The sequence below is a fragment of the Pelobates fuscus genome, chromosome 7 (assembly GCF_036172605.1).
Source record: "Pelobates fuscus isolate aPelFus1 chromosome 7, aPelFus1.pri, whole genome shotgun sequence".
Classification (NCBI taxonomy): domain Eukaryota; kingdom Metazoa; phylum Chordata; class Amphibia; order Anura; family Pelobatidae; genus Pelobates; species Pelobates fuscus.
The window spans coordinates 190,018,962-190,040,554 of record NC_086323.1 but is presented as its reverse complement, the minus strand read 5'-3'; the positions used below and the strand labels follow the sequence as shown (position 1 = coordinate 190,040,554).

Genomic DNA, 21,593 nt, shown 5'->3' with positions numbered 1-21,593 from the left:
TTTCATACCAATAACATTTCATGGAAGGGAGCAATTTGCCAGTATTCAACATACAGTTTCCCCGTGGACCAAGGTGCTACAAAGTGTCCCTTACTCGCAACCCTTTAAACAATGTAACATGTTACAAAATAAAATATGCAATCTGAAACGTTATGAATCCTAACCAAATCCTATAGTACTTAGAATAGACAAGGATGAATTAGAAGAGAGAGGGAGACTAAAAATACTGAATATAACTCCCCAGGATCATAAACCTAAAAAGAGGAAGGAAGGAGACAGGTTATCTTATCGTAAGCAATTCAACCCAGCTCAGAGTTTTATTGAATTACCCTGAAAATAAATGTCCCACCAGACTCAGATTTCCAAATGTTGTCCAATTTAATAACTAAACTGGTAAAAACAGTTGACCCAGTCATGCATACTACTGCAGTAGATGTCAGTTACCTGCACATGTTGGGGCTGGATTTGACCACTCTCCTGTAGCCTGGCACAGCACTGATTCTGGGCCTTCTAATACAAATCCCTCAGCACAACCAAAGATGCAGCTGGAGTTATAACAGAAATCAGCAAAAGGATGAGAACAGGTCATTGATCCATTAGAAGGTCTCTCCAGTGACTCACATGCCACAGCTAAAATTAAACAGAGAAACTCATATTATAGACAATTTACAAGACTGCGTTTCAGCAATGACTCATGATTTTAGCACAGCTCAGTGAAGCAAGTATCTTTCATTTGGACACTGAATGTTTCAGGATGATTTTTGCAGATTCGCTCGGGTTGCCGAAATCCCGACTGGATTTGGCTTTCGTAAATATGAGAATTGCCATTCGGTATTTTTTACTGGATTTTGTCCATGTGGGCAAAATCCGGTGTTTATAGAATTATCCCGAAAATAAATGTCATACCCAAGGAGACTCAGATTTTTAAAAACTGTCTAATTTAGCGTTCTCTTTAGTATGTAAAGATAATTTAACTGGAAAAAAGGATTAGTCCAGGCAGGTGTATTGGTGAAGAAGACATTGGTTACCTGCACATGGTGGGGCTGGATCTGACCACTTTCCTGTAGCCTGACACAGCACTGATTCTGGTCCTTCTAATACAAACCCCTCGGCACAACCAAAGATGCAGCTAGAGTTATAATGGAAATCAGCAAAAACATGAGAACAGGTCATCGATCCGTCAGTAGGTCTCTTCAATGCTTCACATGCCACAGCTACAATTAAATAGAAACACTCACATTATAGACAATTTAAAAGCACAGTGTTTCAGCAATGACTCATGGTTTTAGCACAGCTCAGTGAAGTAACTATCTGTAAAAGTAATCCAGGCAAGTCTTGTGAGAGGCGACACTTGCATTTCATAGTGACCTGATTGGTTTGATTTGTAGTTATCCTTTTAGAACACTCTAAATCACAATGCAAACGTTGTGACCCACATGCAAATCTAATGAAGTCTCTGCTGAAGTGCCGACAGGCAAGAAATGCACCAGAGATGGTCTTTCTGTTCCCCCTTTTATAGCCCAACTGCATGTCTACTCTATTTGAATAAAGGTAATGTACCCTTATCTTTTGATCAAGGCATTTGTTTCTGAAGGCAGGAGATCAGGCAGTCTATTTATTTTGAGTTTTTTTTTTTTTTAAATTCTTTATTTTATTTGTGCACAAAGTTAACAAGTATCCTTGGTGCGCCACAACAGCGACATCAGGGGCAGTTAGTAAACATTGATAATACAAGTCATGGCATTTGCTATTCAGGCACTTTTTTTTTTTTATATATAGCAATATTTCAGTAGTGTAGGTTCACGATTGGGTTATGTGAATTAATTATACAAGCAAGACTGTACAATTAAGTATAACCTAAGCTAATTAGCAAGATGATCAGACATAGCTCTAGTCTAGCTAGGCATGGACTAAATGAATGTTATGTTAGCCTTAGAGTATAAATCCAACCTATGCATAATATGTGTAACATGTTTGCATCGCTTAATAATGAGAATTTTGCTCAATGAAGTTAAGTAACAGGCTTATGGACTTTAAAATTATAGGATTATAACATTATAACAGGAGCACAGAATAATATACGCTCAAAATCTATCGCTGGTTGCCACAGTGAGACACTTGCTACAAGAGATATGCATTAAGTAGGGGCTGGCTTGCTATCTACGTGCTAGGTAAAGTAACTATTACAGACTAGGTTAAACAGCAGATAGATATGTTAAGAGTGGTAATAATATTTTCGCTGTGCTCTGGGGTCTTGGGTGGCATGCTGCCCTGTAAACTGAGTAGTCTCAGTTGCGTGTCACGGTTGTTGCAAAGTCCCTTCATCCTATGCCTTCCTTCAGGCTGCGGCGGTCTCCTTGCTGTGGGTCTTGCAGAATTTTCACCTCAGTGGGCCGCGGAGGGGCTTGCCACCCGCATCGCACACCGGCATCCAGCCTCTCTGTCTCCCGGTCAGCGTCGCGTGTGGTATTGTGAGCTGGTAAGGAGGAAGTAGCGCCCAGTTTGAGGAGGGTGGTTGGGGCTGCTGAGGAGCGGGCAGGTGGGGCATGTTGATGGGACCTTCCCTGTGGCATTGGGGCGCAAGTGCTGGTGCCCCGGGTACCTGTTGCTGCTTCTCGTCGTGCCGGCTCATTGGAGGTACGAGAGGGGTATCCGCCCAGACGGCGCCTGAGTGCCGGGCGAATCCAGGCCGCCACTGCTTTAATTGCCACCTGAAAGGGTCTCCTCTGGGCATGAAGCTTTGTCCAGAGTATAGAGCAGATCCGCTCATAAAACTCCTGTGTTCGCCTAGGAGGTTGAATTGGTGCTAGGTTTGTGGCTTGCCGCGGCCGTGTCGCCATTTTGTTTGGGCCCGAGCGGTCCCGTGTTGCCTTGGGTGTTGGCGTTGTAAGCTTGCTGTGCGGGTTCGTCGCTTGCCTCCTGGGCGACCAGGAGTGGATCGGGATAACCCCCACCGATCCGGGGGGGGGGAGGGAGCATCATGCCACCGGTGCTGTTAACGTGAGGACGGGGAGATCGGCCGCCTCTCCCTTGTTCCCGCGCCTGTAGGCCGCATTCATGCATCTGTGGATTTTGTGCACCGATTCTCACGAGACGGGTATCCCTGTGTTCAGTGGGGCACACCGAGCTCAGGCAGGGTAGTCTTGTGTTGGTGAGAGTCGTTTTTGCTTATCTTTTGGCAGTTTTCAGGAGTTAACTGCAGGAGCTCTGCAGCCATGCGTGTGATCAGGATGCTGGCCAGGCTCCGCCCCCTATTTTGAGGTTTTTAACCTCTCCTCTTCACATTTCTTTCAGCATATCTACTAAACATATAAATTAGTTACTGGAAAGGCCCCATTTCGTTGAGGATCAGGCCTATAAAATAATGCTGGTACATAGTTCCCCCATGCCCTACCTATGAGCATCGGGTGGAGGATTTTAAATTAAATAATGAGGAATGGACAGATCACGGTCCACAACCCTGCCCACAAAATAAGGAAGCATCCTAAAGTACCCAGTGGACCCCAGCTGTGGTCGGTGCGTGGAGGACATAAGGTAACCCTTAACCCCCACCCCATTGCTGTGGGTATATTCCCAGGATTTTCTGGTAACTTAAGTTATCATTTACTTGGAAAAAGCAAATGAACAATAATTTGTGAAATTTGTGCCCGAAGCATTTGGATCTGAAGCATTCAGAACTTTATAAATATTTCAAATTCATACTGAAAAAAACATTGATTTTAATTTGGACACAATGTATCAGGATGATTGGTGCAGATTTGCTCATGTTAAACAAATCCCGACTGGATTTCACTTTAGTAAATATGAGAATTGCCATTTGGTCACAATTCATTCAGCCATTTTTACTGGATTTTGTTCAACGGGGCACAATCTGGTGTTTGTAAAATTAGCCTGAAAATAAATGGCATAACCTAGGAGACTCAGATTTTCAAAAACTCCAAGTTAGTCCAGGTATGTGTATTAGTGAAGAAGACATTGGTTACCTGCACATGTTGGGGTTGGAGCTGACCACTCTCCTGTAGCCTGACACAGCACTGATTCTGGTCCTTCTAATACAAACCCCTTGTCACAACCAAAGGTACAGCTAGAGTTATAATGGAAAGCAGCAAAAATATGAGAACAGGTCATCAATCCGTTAGAAGGTCTCTTCAGTTCTTCACATGCCACAGCTAAAATTAAAAAGAAAAACTCTTATTATAGACAATTTACAAGGACCGTGTTTCAGCAATGATGGTTTTAGCACAGCTCATTGAAGTAAGTACCTTTAAAAGTAAACCAGGCAAGTCTTGAGATGTGAGACTTGCATATTATAGTGTCCGCATTGGTTGGCTTTTTTAGTCATGCGCTCAGAGAACTCTGAATCCCAATTCAAATAACTATTTCTCCTCCGTATATATTAAAGAAGAACCCATGGCAATAGATGTGCAAATGATTGCTACTAAAAACTTGCAGAATAATTGTAATTGGTTAACTCAAGACAATGTGCTGCAGCAACTAAAGAAAGTTAATATAAACAAAGCTCCAGGGCCTGACGGTATCCATCCACGTGTACTTAAGGAACTAAGTGTAGAAATAAGTGAACCTCTGTTTTTAATCTTTCAAGATTCTTTTCTTTCAGGAAGTGTTCCGGAGGATTGGAGGAAGGCAGATGTGGTTCCTATATTCAAAAAGGGTTCAAAATCCTTGCCTGGAAATTATAGACCTGTGAGCTTAACTTCTGTGGCTGGTAAAATATTTGAAAGGTTATTAAGGGATAATATTCAAGAATTCCTTGAGAAGAATATGGTTATCAGCAAAAATCAGCACGGTTTTATGAAGCACAGGTCATGTCAAACTAACTTGATTGCGTTCTACGAAGAAGTAAGTAGAAGTATAGATCAGGGTGTTGCAGTGGATGTGATCTATTTGGATTTTGCCAAGGCATTTGATACAGTTCCACACAAAAGATTAGTGTTCAAACTCAAGGAAATCGGTCTCGATGAAAATGCTTGTTCTTGGGTAGAACATTGGCTTAAAAACAGAATACAAAGAGTTGTCGTTAATGGTAAATTTTCAAGCTGGACAGAGGTGGCAAGTGGTGTCCCTCAGGGGTCTGTTCTGGGACCCCTTCTATTTAACATTTTTATAAATGATCTTGAAGACAGCATTGAAAGTCATGTTTCAGTGTTTGCAGATGACACAAAACTTTGTAAAATAATACAATGTGAGCAAGATATTACTTTGCTGCAGAAGGATTTAGATAGACTGGAGGACTGGGCACTCAAATGGCAGATGAAATTTAATGTTGAAAAATGCAAAGTTATGCACTTCGGCGTAAAGAATACACAAGCAACGTATACCCTTAATGGAAGCGAATTAGGGATAACAACACACGAAAAGGACTTGGGAATTGTTATAGACAACAAACTATGCAACAATGTGCAATGTCAATCAGCAGTGGCCAAGGCCAGTAAGGTATTGTCATGCATGAAAAAGGGCATTCATTCTCGGGACGAGAATATCATTTTGCCTCTCTATAAATCACTGGTAAGACCACATATTGAATATGCTGTGCAATTTTGGGCACCTGTTCTAAAGAAGGATATCATGGCACTAGAAAAAGTGCAGAGGCGGGCTACAAAATTAATAAAAGGAATGGAACATATCAGCTATGAAGAAAGGTTAACAAATTTAAACCTATTTAGTTTAGAAAAACGTCGCCTGAGAGGGGATATGATAACATTATACAAATATATTCGGGGCCAATACAAACCATTGTGTGGAAATCTATTCACAAACCGGACTTTACATAGGACACGAGGCCATGCGTTTAGACTGGAAGAAAGAAGATTTCGTCTAAGGCAAAGGAAAGGTTTTTTTACTGTAAGAACAATCAGGATGTGGAATTCTCTGCCTGAAGAAGTGGTTTTATCAGAGTCCATACAGATGTTCAAACAGCTACTAGATGCATACTTGCAAAGACAGAATATTCAAGGATATAATCTTTCAATGTAGGGTAATAACTGCTTGATTCAAGGATAAATCTGACTGCCATTCTGGGGTCAATAAGGATTTTTTTGTCCTAGCTTGTTGCAAAATTGTGCTTCAAACTGGGGTTTTTTTTTGTTTTTTTTTTTCTCTTTTGGATCAACAGCAAAAAACAGGTGTGAGGAAGGCTGAACTTGATGGACGCAAGTCTCTTTTCAGCTATCTAACTATGTAACTATGTAACAATGCAAAAATTGTGACTCCCATAAAACTCTGATGAAGTCTCCGATGAAATGCCGACAGGCACAAAATGTATCAGAGGTGGTCTTTATGTTCCCCCTTGTCCCCTATGTCCCAGCTGCATGTCTATTTTATTTGAATAATGTATCCTTATCTTTTGCAGTAGATTAGTCAATCCAGTTATTTATAGGTTTTTAACCTCCCTTATTAGCCTACTTGTAGCATGTCTACTAAACAGATACACTATGAATTAGCTTGCCCAGTCTCTAGAAAGGCCCAATGTCATGGGAATCAAGCCTATAAAATAATGGGGGCAAATAGCTTTCCCCATGCCCCACCTTCGAGCATCGGGTGGGCGATTTAAAATTAAATAAATAGGGAACGAACAGAACAGTCCACCACTCTACCAAACCTTTTTTTTATGAAAAATGGGGGGGGCATCCTTATGTCTCTCGTGGCCTCCATCTGGGGTCGATGGGTGGTGGCTACTTATTAAACTGGGAAGGACATAATGTACCCCCTAGCCTCCACCCTTGGCGGGTGGTAGCTATTTTTAATATACAAGGGATATGGACATGCCATTCTCCACCCATCAATAAGTGTTATTCTCCAACTGAAAAAAAAAGTTAGTCCAGGCTTGCGTATTAATGAAGTAGATGTTGGTTACCTTTACATGTTGGGACTAGATATGACCACTCTCCTGTTGCCTGACACACCACAGACTCTGATCCTTTTAGAACAAACCCCCTGACACAACCAAAAGTGCAGCTGGAGTTATAACGGAAATCAGCAAAAGGATGAGAACAAGTCATCAATCCATTAGAAGGTCTCTTCAGTACATTGCATGCCACAGCTAGAATTAATAGAGAAACTCATATAATAGACAGTGGAAAGTACAATTTGGATTACATTTCAGCAGGGATTAAAGGGACATTCCATTACTGAAATAATACAAAAATATATTTTTAAAAAGCATGTTTAGTAGATATTTTAGTAGAAATTAATTACAATATGTATGCATTTAATTATGCGGTTTTAATTGGGGTAAATCTATCCCCACCCAGACTTTCTGTGGCTGTCCAATCACAGACTTACCAATGCAGCTCAATGAGAGGTCTTTGCAAAGCAGGTGCTCTGGGAAATTGCTGCCTCTTAAGTTTAGCTCGACTGAGCTAAACAAAGCAGGAAGCAACAGGACTGGGTATCTTATTGACAGACAGGGGATAACAAGGTTCATTTATAAAAGTTCCAATTTCTATTTAAATCTACACTTTTTCTAAAATGGAAAAAAACTCGTTAGCAATCTAACTTGCATTCTATTGAAGTAAACGTTGGTTAAGAATTGGTGAAGAAGACATTGGTTACCTGCACATGTTGGGGCTGGATCTGACCACTCCCCTGTAGCTTGACACCGCACTGTTTCTGGTCCTTCTAATACAAACCCCTCAGCACAACCAAAGGAGCAGTTGGAGTTATAATGGAAATCAGCAAAAACATGGGAACAGGTCATTGATCCGTTAGAAGGTCTCTTCAGTGCTTCACATGCCACAGCTACAATTAAATAGAGAAATTGAAGACAATACATGATATAATTTTCAAGAACTGTGTTTCGGTGTTTCTATTATTTTCCTCTCTATGAAGTGAAGTTCATTATAATTCTAAATATATATTTATTACAGTATATTAAGAAAGTGGAGGCTTGTCTAAAGGTTCACTTGGTGTTATGCTGGACTACATAATTATTGCAAAAAAAAAAAAAAAAATGAAAAGCAATGACTTTGAACAAGTAAAACCAAAACATTTCCACAAACTCATTTTTATTCAATCATCAAAATAGCCTCAGCACTTTTTCAAGCTTTATGGCCCTTGTCAACCTCTAACATATTACCATGGTAGAATCAAAGGTTGCTGGAGCTTTGCTGGCTGCACATTCAAGCTTTCAATCTCCCATTCGACCACATCCCAAAGTTGCTTTATTGGATTAAGATCTGGTGAGTGTAGAGGCTGTTGGAGTGCACTGAGTTCACCACTTCATGTTCATGGAAGCAGTTATCAATTAAATGGCTCACTAACCTTCAGAAATTAGCCATATTATGGTCAAATGTGGCCATTAAGGGAAATTAGCCATATTACGGTCAAATGTTGCCATTAAGGGAAATTAGCCATATTATGGTCAAATGTGGCCATTAAGGGAAATTAGCCATATTACGGTCAAATGTAGCCATTAAGGGAAATTAGCCATATTACGGTCAAATGTGGCCATTAAGGGAAATTAGCCATATTATGGTCAAATGTGGTCATTAAGGGAAATTAGTCATATTATGGTCAAATGTGGCCATTAAGGGAAATTAGCCATATTACGGTCAAATGTGGCCATTAAGGGATGCACAACAATAGTTCTCATGTGGGCTGTAGCATTTAAATTATGGTCACTTGGTGTTAAAACCCATAATGTGTGCTAAGAAAAGAATCCCCACATCAATAATGGACAGATCACGGTCCACAACCCTGCCCACAAAATAAGGAAGCATCCTAAAGTACCCAGTGGACTCCAGCTGTGGTCGGTGCGTGGAGGACATAATGTAACCCCACCCCATTGCTGTGAGTATATTCCCAGGATTTTCTGTTAACTTAAGTTATCAATTACTTGGAAAAAGCAAATGAACAATAATTTGTGAAAGTGCAAACTGCCCGAAGCATTTGGATCAGAAGCATTCAGAACTTTATAAATATTTCAAATTCATACTGAAAAAAGCATTGATTTTAATTTGGACACTGAATGTATCAGGATGATTGGTGCAGATTTGCTCATGTTAAACAAATCCCGACTGGATTTCACTTTAGTAAATATGAAAATTGCCATTTGGTCACAATTCATTCAGCCATTTTTACTGGATTTTGTTCAACGGGGCACAATCTGGTGTTTGTAAAATTAGCCTGAAAATAAATGGCATAACCTAGGAGACTCAGATTTTCAAAAACTCTAAGTTAGTCCAGGTATGTGTATTAGTGAAGAAGACATTGGTTACCTGCACATGTTGGGGTTGGATCTGACCATTCTCCTGTAGCCTGACACAGCACTGATTCTGGTCCTTCTAATACAAACCCCTTGTCACAACCAAAGGTACAGCTAGAGTTATAATGGAAATCAGCAAAAATATGAGAACAGGTCATTGATCCGTTAGAAGGTCTCTTCAGTGCTTCACATGCCACAGCTAAAATTAAAAAGAAAAACTCTTATTATAGACAATTTACAAGGACCGTGTTTCAGCAATGATGGTTTTAGCACAGCTCAGTGAAGTAAGTACCTTTAAAAGTAAACCAGGCAAGTCTTGAGATGTGAGACTTGCATATTATAGTGTCCGCATTGGTTGGCTTTTTTAGTCATGCGCTCAGAGAACTCTGAATCCCAATGCAAAAATTGTGACTCCCATAAAACTCTGATGAAGTCTCTGATGAAATGCCGATAGGCACAAAATGTATCAGAGGTGGTCTTTATGTTCCCCCTTGTCCCCTATGTCCCAGCTGCATGTCTATTTTATTTGAATAATGTATCCTTATCTTTTGCAGTAGATTAGTCAATCCAGTTATTTATAAGTTTTTAACCTCCCTTATTAGCCTACTTGTAGCATGTCTACTAAACAGATACACTATGAATTAGCTTGCCCAGTCTCTAGAAAGGCCCAATGTCATGGGAATCAAGCCTATAAAATAATGGGGGAAAATAGCTTTCCCCATGCCCCACCTACGAGCATCGGGTGGGCGATTTAAAATTAAAAAAATAGGGAACAAACAGAACAAAGTCCACCACTCTACCAAACCTATGGTGAGCAGGTGTGGCTATTTTATGAAAAATGTGGGAGCATCCTTATGTCTCTAGTGGCCTCCATCTGGGGTTGATGGGTGGTGGCTACTTATTAAACTGCGAAGGGCATAATGTACCCCCTAGCCTCCACCCTTGGCGGGTGGTAGCTATTTTTAATATACAAGGGATATGGACATGCCATTCTCCACCCATCAATAAGTGTTATTCTCCAACTGAAAAAAAAAAATTAGTCCAGGCTTGCTTATTAATATAGTAGACGTTGGTTACCTTTACATGTTGGGACTGGATATGACCACTCTCCTGTTGCCTGACACACCACAGACTCTGATCCTTTTAGAACAAACCCCCTGACACAACCAAAAGTGCAGCTGGAGTTATAACGGAAATCAGCAAAAGGATGAGAACAAGTCATCAATCCATTAGAAGGTCTCTTCAGTACATTGCATGCCACAGCTAGAATTAATAGAGAAACTCATATAATAGACAGTGGAAAGTACAATTTGGATTACATTTCAGCAGGGATTAAAGGGACATTCCATTACTGAAATAATACAAAAATATATTTTTAAAAAGCATGTTTAGTAGATATTTTAGTAGAAATTAATTACAATATGTATGCATTTAATTATGCGGTTTTAATTGGGGTAAATCTATCCCCACCCAGACTTCCTGTGGCTGTCCAATCACAGACTTACCAATGCAGCTCAATGAGAGGTCTTTGCAAAGCAGGTGCTCTGGGAAATTGCTGCATCTTGAGTTTAGCTCTACTGAGCTAAACTAAGCAGGAAGCAACAGGACTGGGTATCTTATTGACAGACAGGGGATAACAAGGTTCATTTATAAAAGTTCCAATTTCTATTTAAATCTACACTTTTTCTAAAATGGAAAAAAACTCTTTAGCAATCTAACTTGCATTCTATTGAAGTAGACGTTGGTTACCTGCACATGTTGGGGCTGGATCTGACCACTCCCCTGTAGCTTGACACCGCACTGATTCTGGTCCTTCTAATACAAACCCCTCAGCACAACCAAAGGAGCAGTTGGAGTTATAATGGAAATCAGCAAAAACATGAGAACAGGTCATGGATCCGTTAGAAGGTCTCTTCAGTGCTTCACATGCCACAGCTACAATTAAATAGAGAAATTGAAGACAATAAATGATATAATTTTCAAGAACTGTGTTTCGGTGTTTCTATTATTTTCCTCTCAATGAAGTGAAGTTCATTATAATTCTAAATATATATTTATTACAGTATATTAAGAAAGTGGAGGCTTGTCTAAAGGTTCACTTGGTGTTATGCTGGACTACATAATTATTGCAAAAAAAAAAAAAAAATGAAAAGCAATGACTTTGAACAAGTAAAACCAATACATTTCCACAAACTCATTTTTATTCAATCATCAAAATAGCATCAGCACTTTTTCAAGCTTTATGGCCCTTGTCAACCTCTAACATATTACCATGGTAGAATCAAAGGTTGCTGGAGCTTTGCTGGCTGCACATTCAAGCTTTCAATCTCCCATTTGACCACATCCCCAAGTTGCTTTATTGGATTAGGATCTGGTGAGTGTAGAGGCTGTTGGAGTGCACTGAATTCACCACTTCATGTTCATGGAAGCAGTTTGAGATAATGTGTTATCAATTAAATGGCTCACTAACCTTCAGAAATTAGCCATATTACGGTCAAATGTGGCCATTAGGGGAAATTAGCCATATTACGGTCAAATGTGGCCATTAAAGGAAATTAGCCATATTACGGTCAAATGTGGCCATTAAGGGAAATTAGCCATATTATGGTCAAATGTGGCCATTAAGGGAAATTAGCCATATTACGGTCAAATGTGGCCATTAAAGGAAATTAGCCATATTATGGTCAAATGTGGCCATTAGGGGAAATTAGCCATATTACGGTCAAATGTGGCCATTAAGGGATGCACAACAATAGTTCTGATGTAGGCTGTAGCATTTAAATTATGGTCACTTGGTGTTAAATCCCATAATGTGTGCTAAGAAAGGAATCCCCACATCAATACATTATCACCTGCAGTCTGAACCACTGACACGTTGCTTGATGGGTCAGTGGAGTCATGTTCTATATATGTACAATTCTGATCCCACCACAGCATTGTGGTAAAACATGGTTATTTAATTGACTGCTATTTTCCTGTCAGTTTAGCTGACCTCCTTCATTAACAAGGCATTTTTGCTCACAGAACAGACCTTGGATTGTTTTTTGTTTTTTTTTAACCTTTTCTGTAAAATCTATAGACTGTAGCGTGTGAAAATCCCAGGAGATCATAAATGTATGAGATGCACAAACCATCACATCTCAAATCAGCAATCATTTAATGATCACAGTCTTGTCAAACACATTTGTTCTCCATTCTAGAGTTAATGTCACATGGCTGGCCCGTATAGATATTTACTTTAAGATACTGGTGTACATAACAAAATAACCATTGACTACTGGTTTCCATTTGATTCCCTCCCGCATACCTCTGAACACACCTATTTCTCTGGTACTAACTAAACCAGAAAAAATAGGTCCACATGTACTACATTGGTTACCTGCACATGTTGGGGCTGAATCTGACCACTCTCCTATAGCTTGACACAGTACTGATTCTGATCCATTTAATACAAATCCCTCGATGCAATCAAAGGTGCAGTTGGATTTAAAATGGAAATCAGCAAAGACATTGGAACAGGTCATCGATCCATTAGAGGGACTCTTCAATGGCTCACATGCCACAGCTACAATTAAATAGAGAAACTCACCTTAGACATGGCATTATACAGTTTGGATTGTATTTCAGCAATGGCAGTATTAATATTTATCTATATGAAGTACAACCATTGTTATAATTGCACGTTCGAAGAGTACCAAGGACATTTGACACCCAGGGTAGAATTGTTTGTTCCCACCCTCCTAGAATTGAAACCTTGTTTCTGACTTTCATGGACAGAATAGCAGAGTTATTTATCTTAAAACGGAAGGCACCGAAGTGCTTGGTTCCCAACAAGGGGAATTAGAGTGTGGCTGTAGAACTCCGTAGGGGGTAACCCTTGTATGAGTACAAAAAACAGAGAGAATCGGCGTATTCCCTGGCAGGAAAGGCCTCAGGAGCGCCGGAGGAAGGAGCTCTGCAGCTGTTGTGCTGCTTTAAATAAACGTCTAAAATTATTTAATCGCGGGTATCATTCAAAATATGATCCCAAATGAAAATAAATAAATAAATACACAAATAAAACTTAGAATACCATCACCGTACTATACATATTGGGGTGGGTCTGGAAATAGAGAGTGGCCCGTAGGCAACCCGTAGTGTAGTTGGCGCTGGCAGGGGACGCAGCGACTGCTTACACAGTGTTGTGCATGAAGGACTAATAATCCTGAAAGTCACAACCAACCAGTAGCTGTCTAAAGTCCCTTAACATCAGCGTGTAGAAAACTCCCCGCTAGAGAGACAGATACAAATCAGGCTACCACCTATACGAAAATAGGGTATCTCTATGTGAACAGGGAGACACCTGGTTACAACTTATTACACGTGAGACCCAGAGCGTCAGCCCAATGTGGATTAAGGACTAGCCGGGTCAAATAACTGCAAAAGTTATCTTAATAATCATAAAGGTTGTAGTCGACCTGATTCATATTAACCCAATTTTGAGCTCTGTGGATTCTGTACTCTCTAGTTGATTCAAATCAGGTTGCAGCCTATAGGGAACACAGTATCTTTCTGTGAACCGGGAGACACAAAGTTGCAACTTGCTGTATAAAGTACCTGACGTATCAGCCCAATGTAAATTCAGGGCTAGCAGGATCAAATAGCTGCAAACGTTGCCTGTTTTCCCATAAAGGACTGTAGTGGACCTGTTAGGGAAGAAAAAAGATTTCTATATTCATATCTGCCTAGGCTCTGTGCAAAAAACCTCAGCTTGGTGCATTTAGTTGTCCAGAAAGTGAACCCGGATGCTGCTGCTGAGGAAGAAAAAAGATTTCTACACTGTACACTACAACAAAATAGCTCTAACGTGGGTTAGGCATCGCTAACACCCTCAGCCCTCCCTCAGTGGTCACATCAACCGTGCTGGTGAAACATTAAAAAGAAGGAAAACGAAAAACGACCTAACACACCTTTGAAAAAGGCGCTCTAACAGCGCCGAAACGGACGTTAGGTCGTTTTTCGTTTTCCTTCTTTTTAATGTTTCACCAGCACGGTTGATGTGACCACTGAGGGAGGGCTGAGGGTGTTAGCGATGCCTAACCCACGTTAGAGCTATTTTGTTGTAGTGTACAGTGTAGAAATCTTTTTTCTTCCTCAGCAGCAGCATCCGGGTTCACTTTCTGGACAACTAAATGCACCAAGCTGAGGTTTTTTGCACAGAGCCTAGGCAGATATGAATATAGAAATCTTTTTTCTTCCCTAACAGGTCCACTACAGTCCTTTATGGGAAAACAGGCAACGTTTGCAGCTATTTGATCCTGCTAGCCCTGAATTTACATTGGGCTGATACGTCAGGTACTTTATACAGCAAGTTGCAACTTTGTGTCTCCCGGTTCACAGAAAGATACTGTGTTCCCTATAGGCTGCAACCTGATTTGAATCGACTAGAGCAGGGGTAGGCAACCGTTGCCGTATTCAGCTTGTGTTATTTTTACTGTAATTGCTCTGTATCGTTGTATATGTGCATATATGCAGGGCCGTCTTTAATATTGACTGAACCCTGTGAAAAGCATTTGCTTGAGGCCCCCTGGACCCTGTCCCCCCTCCCAGGTGTGCAATCACGTCCTCCACCCCAACGCTGACACACAGACACGCTGACACACACAGACACGCTGACACACGCTGACACTCACACACACAGACACGCTGACACTCACACACACAGGTATGCTGACACTCACACACAGATACGCTGACACACACACAGGTAGGCTGACACTCACACACAGATATGCTGACACATACACAGGTATGCTGACACTCACACACAGATATGCTGACACACACCCTGACAGACATACTGACACACACAGACATACTGACACAAACAGAATGACACACACACACACACACACAAGCATACTGACACACACAGAATGACACACACACACACACAAGCATACTAACACACACAAATTTACACTTTTAAACCCACCCTCCAGTTTCCTACCTTTCCTGCTGGTGGCTGAAGGTGTTGGGAGTTGGGGTCTGGCTCTCTCGGCCAGCCCCCCTCCACTCTGCCTACTCTTCTTTCCCGCGCGCTCCTCTCTTTGTGGGAGGAAGTGATGCACGGCCGTCCCTTCCTCCCAGCCTGCTGCAGAAAAGCAAGGGGCCCACTCGCGCTGTTAAAGCGCCTCAGCGCGCAACCAGACCTCTGCTGACAGAAGCCCACCGGGTGGCCCTTTGTGCATGGGCCAGCCGGTGGGCCTCCTTAGTGTGCGGATTAGCGGCTGGGGGGTGAGAAATAGTTGAGGCCAGCAGGGCTCACGGTGCAGCTGCCCCGTTTGCCCCGTGTTAAAGACGGCCCTTTCGTATATGAGCGTATTATATTGTATATGTTCATGAGTAATTTATGGTATTGTGTATGATACATATGAATGTAAGCTGTGTATGGGGGCTGCTTGTGGAATTGTGTGTGTGGATGGATATGTCACATTGTGTGTTTGGTAGTGTGTGGGGGCTGTTTGGGGTATTGCATGTGGGGTTGTGTGCATGTATGTGGGTTGTTAGTGGTGTTGCGTTTGTGTGTATGTTTGTGTGTGGGCTGTCTGTATTATTTGTATGGTGGGAAGGGTTATTCTGCATTTCTGTGTATATCTAGCAGTGTGGGTGACTTCCTTGGGTTCCAGTGGGGACCAGGCCGGCCAGGTACATGTCAAAGACAGGAGCTGCAACTGCGTGCTGCTCTACTACTGTGTAGTTTCCCATTCACTAGTGCTGGGACGAAGTGATCTGAGATCACTTCTTCTACGTGCTGCAATGCATAAATTGAGGATTGTCCTTCACCACCTTTTTGGATTAGCCGATATCTGAAGTTTTACCTGATAGGCCAGAGCCTGTTTGGCTCTAGCAGCCTTGAGTGCCGTGCAAAGACACCTTGAGTGCCGTGTATGGCACTAGTGCCGTAGGTTGCCTACCCCTGGACTAGAGAGTACAGAATCCACAGAGCTCGAAATTGGGCTAATATGAATCAGGTCGACTACAACCTTTATGATTATTAAGACAACTTTTGCAGTTATTTGACCCGGCTAGTCCTTAATCCACATTGGGCTGACGCTCTGGGTCTCACGTGTAATAAGTTGTAACCAGGTGTCTCCCTGTTCACATAGAGATACCCTATTTTCGTATAGGTGGTAGCCTGATTTGTATCTGTCTCTCTAGCGGGGAGTTTTCTACACGCTGATGTTAAGGGACTTTAGACAGCTACTGGTTGGTTGTGACTTTCAGGATTATTAGTCCTTCATGCACAACACTGTGTAAGCAGTCGCTGTGTCCCCTGCCAGCGCCAACTACACTACGGGTTGCCTACGGGCCACTCTCTATTTCCAGACCCACCCCAATATGTATAGTACGGTGATGGTATTCTAAGTTTTATTTGTGTATTTATTTATTTATTTTCATTTGGGATCATATTTTGAATGATACCCGCGATTAAATAATTTTAGACGTTTATTTAAAGCAGCACAACAGCTGCAGAGCTCCTTCCTCCGGCGCTCCTGAGGCCTTTCCTGCCAGGGAATACGCCGATTCTCTCCGAGTTATTTATCTTTATGAGGATTCAAAGTGAATTCAAGGTGAATTTCAAATGTAAGGTAAAATAGTCTAAATCAGTGGTCCCCAACGCAGTCCTCATGAACCACCAACAGTCCAGAATATATGTGTTTTCCTGTTTTTATTCAAATTATATTTTTGAATATTGAATGAGATACTGAAAAAACCTGGACTGTTGGTGGTCCATGAGGACTGCGTTGGATAACACTGGTCTAAATGGAAAGATTCACTAAGTCATCTATGGTTTCAGTTTGGCTTTACATTTGAAATTCACTCTGAATTCAAACAGTTACCTGCACATGTTGGGGCTGGATCTGACCACTCTCCTGTAGCCTGACACCGCACTGATTCTGGTCCTTCTAATACAAATCCCTCAACACAACCAAAAGAGCAGCTGGAGTTATAACGAAAATCAGCAAAAGGATGAGAACAGGTCATCGATCCGTCTGAAGGTCTCTTCAAGGCTTCACATGCCACAGCTACAATTAAATAAAGAAACATATGTTAGACCCCTATTCTTTTAGGTCTTATCTCTAAATAATCTCCAGATTGAAGAACAATTTATTAATAAACACAATGGTTGTTAACAATTGTTAAAAATAAGGAATCTTGAATAATACTATTTGGGATTTATTTTTGGCTCACTCACATTTGGTCATAATTTCTCATTATTTAGAGTTTCATGACAATTTAAAGAAACACTATACACACAAACATAACTTTCTGTGTAGTAAAACAATGTTTAAACTCACTTTTTTCCCATGCCTCGCTGGTTCTGATACCGGAGAAACTGACGGAAGCCAAGCACAGAGAGATGGACACAGGTTTCTTCAGGAAGGAAGAGATTCTTTATTGGATCACCGATCGGGACTCAGAGGGACTAATGTCACCAAAATACAGCAAGTTCTGAGCCCCGGACAATAGTGCAGGCTCCTTATATAGGCATATAACTCCTCCCATATTAAGCTCCACCCGCACATTCTCTTAACCAATCAACACAAATAAGAATTAACTTCCTGTTTGACCGCATGGCTTGTCCAGCACAATGGAGGAGGGGGAATACTATATCCTGTATTCTTGCACATGCTCCGTACACTACTGATCGTATCTTGCCTCGTGCAACCAACTGATCGATACGTCAGCATATGCACGTACACATGCCACGTGGTAATCTCGGCCTACTAAATTTATTTTTACCGAGATTCCACCACATTCCCCCCTTTGATGCCTCTTGATATTTTACAATTACTTGAGGCATCACTTAACCTTGGTTTGCATACACCGCAAGTTACCTTGAACCAGACCAGACTTATCTTATGATGTGAATCTTTTAACACTCATCTTCCTGCATTGGTTCTCCCTGATCTAAAGCCTTATACTTATAAATCGCCATGATCTGTGCAGCAGCCTTCCTCTCTGCTATACTTCCTATCAGGCTTTGCACAGACCTGACTACTAAGGGTATAAGACACGGTAGGAGTAGACACAACATTAAAATTAGTAGGACTCCACCTACCACTGCCTTAAGCCCTCCAAACCACTCATACCAGCTACCAAACCAACTACTTGGATTATACCCTTTCCATACCTGAGTAGGCACATGCGCTAGTTTAACCATATGGCTAGTAAGCTCAGCTATTGCTTGCCCTTCGTCGTCTATTTGAAGACAGCAATTGCTCAGGTTAAACTTCCCACATACACCTCCCTCTACTGCCAAAAGGTAATCCAAGGCTAATCTATTTTGGTAGACTGCTGTCCTCATCCTGGTGTTATGCTTCGCTAGAAGATTGAGCGCTTGTGATGTCTCATTAGTGATAATCTCAACCACCGCCTGTAACCTTATAATTCGGTTGAGCATATAAATAGGGGTTCTATAACCAAAGGTACCATCCTCAGCCCACGTGGCTGGCCCATAATAATCTATGATACGCTGGGGAGGCCATTCATTATCTTCCCAGGTGCCTATCTCTATGGGTCCCCTTTTCTTCCTATGATTCACATCATACACTTTAACACCTAAAGTCTCACCTGTTTCAATAGGTAACAAGAAGAAGGATGGTTTGAGCATACCCAACACACATGCCCCTTCCCAGTCCTGTGGCAACTCCGAATAGGCTTTCTTACCACAGATCCAGTACAAATTTGCTGGGGCTCTCCAGGTAGATGTGATGGATAAATCAAACCACACATCCTTTAAATTGGCGTATCTAGCAAACGGGTTTGATGGTTCTGAGACATTTGAAGCCGACCACCAAGTTGTATTCTTTGTATCATCATCATAAGCTTTTTGCCCTAGACAAGTTAATTCTCCTACAGAAGTATTATACATTATTCCTTTCCTTGCTATGCAAACATAACCTATGATGGAGGTCTTTAATCTCCACTCAGATTTACCTCTAACACTCATATGATAATCGGCTTGTGTAGATATTAGTTGGTCAATTGCCTCAGAACCGGACATTACCTCCTTTGCTTCCCAAGGCCATTGGTCTCCCATGTTAGTACCTCCACACACATAGCAGTTGGTAACATTAAGACTACCGGCAATACTTTCAGCTAAATCGATGAACAGGTTTTTAGCATTATGGGGGCTCTTATTATCTATACTCATCTCTTCGTAAAAGGAATGGTATACTTGATGAGTTTGGGAGGATACCGTATCAGTCTCTATCCCTATAAACAATAATGTCCCAGGATCTAAACCCGTCCCGTATATCTGAAACCCAAATAAATTGCCATATTTGTCTAAGAACTTGTCGGGGTTATTTATAAGTATATGGATGGGATTACATTCCATAGACTTACAATATGGGCTAGTCGGCAACTTAGTCACTATCATGTCTTTGTCTACTGTCTGTCCCCAAGTCGCCCACCCCACACAAGACCAATATGGGCAAAAGTTATAGTCTTTATTTGGGCATCTAGGACTTACATATTTATTTTTACTACTGGGACAAATATATTTATCATTAGACCCATACGTCCTCTCCCATCTAAGATCCCCGCATACATTCCACGGCTTTCTACCACTCGATATCGCTTTACACGCATCAAATAGCAGAACACCCGAAGAATGTATGGATTCTAACACCGTCTTATTAATTAGGGTCCCCTGAGGATCTCCATTCCTGAGAGTCAACCAAATTGTACGAGGTTGATACTCCGGACTGAAGCACTTAGGTTCTCCTACTACTAAAATGGCACACACTATAGTCTATATTTAAGTATCTACATCTCGATACATCTCCTTTACACTCGTATTGTGAATGCCAAATTAGGGTTTGGGAAATATGGTTACCTGTTCTCGTAGTCTTAATGCATACCTCACAGCTAGGAGTGTCGGTACCTCTACCTTCCTGAATATAAAAACACATATAAATAAACAATATCAAAAGCACATCTTTCGCCGTCATCCTCAGTCTTCGTCCGTGCGATGGAGCCTCAGCTTCCAGGATGTGAGGGCTGCAGGGAATGGAGTTCTGCTCGTCTTCACAGGTGTCCCTTCGAGACTTTCCTGGCTTATACACTATGTGTTGGTAAGAGGACAGGCTTTATTATGGCCTTCTCACTCACACCTGTAACAATAAAATTTGTAATCCACACGATTCCTCGTTACTCCGACTGAGTAGTGCGTTTTAACCGGATCTTGCAGGGATTCTCTGGATCTGCTGTAACTTGCCAAGAATCGACTGCTGCTGGCTTAACCCTGGAGTGATGTATCCACGGAGTCACTTCGGCTACTTTTATCGCTGTAGGGGTAGACAAAAGAACAACATAAGGACCTCTCCACTTGGGCCCTAACGGTACATTATTCCACTCTTTAATCCATACTTGATCTCCTGGATGATAACTATGAACAGGGGGATAAATATTCACAGGTAATCTATCTTGTACCCATTTCTGTACCTCCTCCATAGTCTTACCCAACTCTACAACCTGCTGCCGGGTAATTCCTTCTCCCAACTGACTCAAGTCCCCCCTTAAGTTACCAAGTACGGGAGGTGGTCGCCCATACATAATTTCAAAAGGAGAGGCCCATCCTTCTGGTAGGGGTACTGCGGATTCGCAATAGAGCTATGGGTAAGAGAACGTTCCACTTAAGTTGGGTTTCCTGACACATTTTAGCCAACTGGTTCTTTATAGTTCTATTCATTCTCTCTACCTTACCAGAACTCTGGGGTCTATATGCAGTATGAAGCCTCCACTTTATACCAAGCATATGAGTCAGTTGTTGTAGGCACTGATGAACAAAAGCTGGACCATTGTCCGATCCTATAGAACAGGGTAGTCCATATCGGGGTATTATTTCTCGTAGCAGGAATCTTACAACTTCTCCTGCTTTCTCTGTACGAGTAGGACATGCTTCTACCCAGCCTGAATAGGTGCACACAATTACCAGCAGGTAACGATGTCCACCCGATTTAGGCATCACTGTAAAGTCTATTTGTAGATCGGACATGGGGAGTCCCCCCATAAACTGGACTCCTGGTGGCTTTACTGGTCCTTGTCTTGCATTATTTTTAGCACACGTTACACATCTTCGTACAATGGCCTGAGTCAAGTTGGACAATCTTGGTATGTAGAAATGTTTTCTGAGAGATTCTTCAGTACTGTCTCTCCCAGAATGTGTCCCGTTATGATAATTTTGGACAATTTCTACTGCTAGTGATGCGGGTATGACTATTCTTCCATCTTCTAGCTGATACCACTTGTTCTCCAGATACTTTCCCGGTTCAGTCTTTAACCACTCCTCTTCTTGAGCTGTATAAACTGGAGTCCA

General features: G+C 41.6%; 1 protein-coding gene across 1 annotated transcript in view; it reads right to left on the bottom strand.

Annotated features, from left to right (window-relative positions):
- Positions 1–21,593, bottom strand: part of LOC134569259 (P-selectin-like) — a 133,159-nt gene that overhangs the window by 41,655 nt on the left and 69,911 nt on the right. The window contains exons 6-15 of the mRNA XM_063428174.1: positions 17,107–17,292; positions 12,603–12,788; positions 10,973–11,158; positions 10,301–10,486; positions 9,237–9,422; positions 7,573–7,758; positions 6,875–7,060; positions 3,984–4,169; positions 1,029–1,214; positions 445–630 (exon numbers count right to left, since the gene is read on the bottom strand). Coding sequence (XP_063284244.1) covers positions 445–630; positions 1,029–1,214; positions 3,984–4,169; positions 6,875–7,060; positions 7,573–7,758; positions 9,237–9,422; positions 10,301–10,486; positions 10,973–11,158; positions 12,603–12,788; positions 17,107–17,292 — 1,860 coding nt within the window. The remainder of the gene's footprint in view (positions 1–444; positions 631–1,028; positions 1,215–3,983; positions 4,170–6,874; positions 7,061–7,572; positions 7,759–9,236; positions 9,423–10,300; positions 10,487–10,972; positions 11,159–12,602; positions 12,789–17,106; positions 17,293–21,593) is intronic.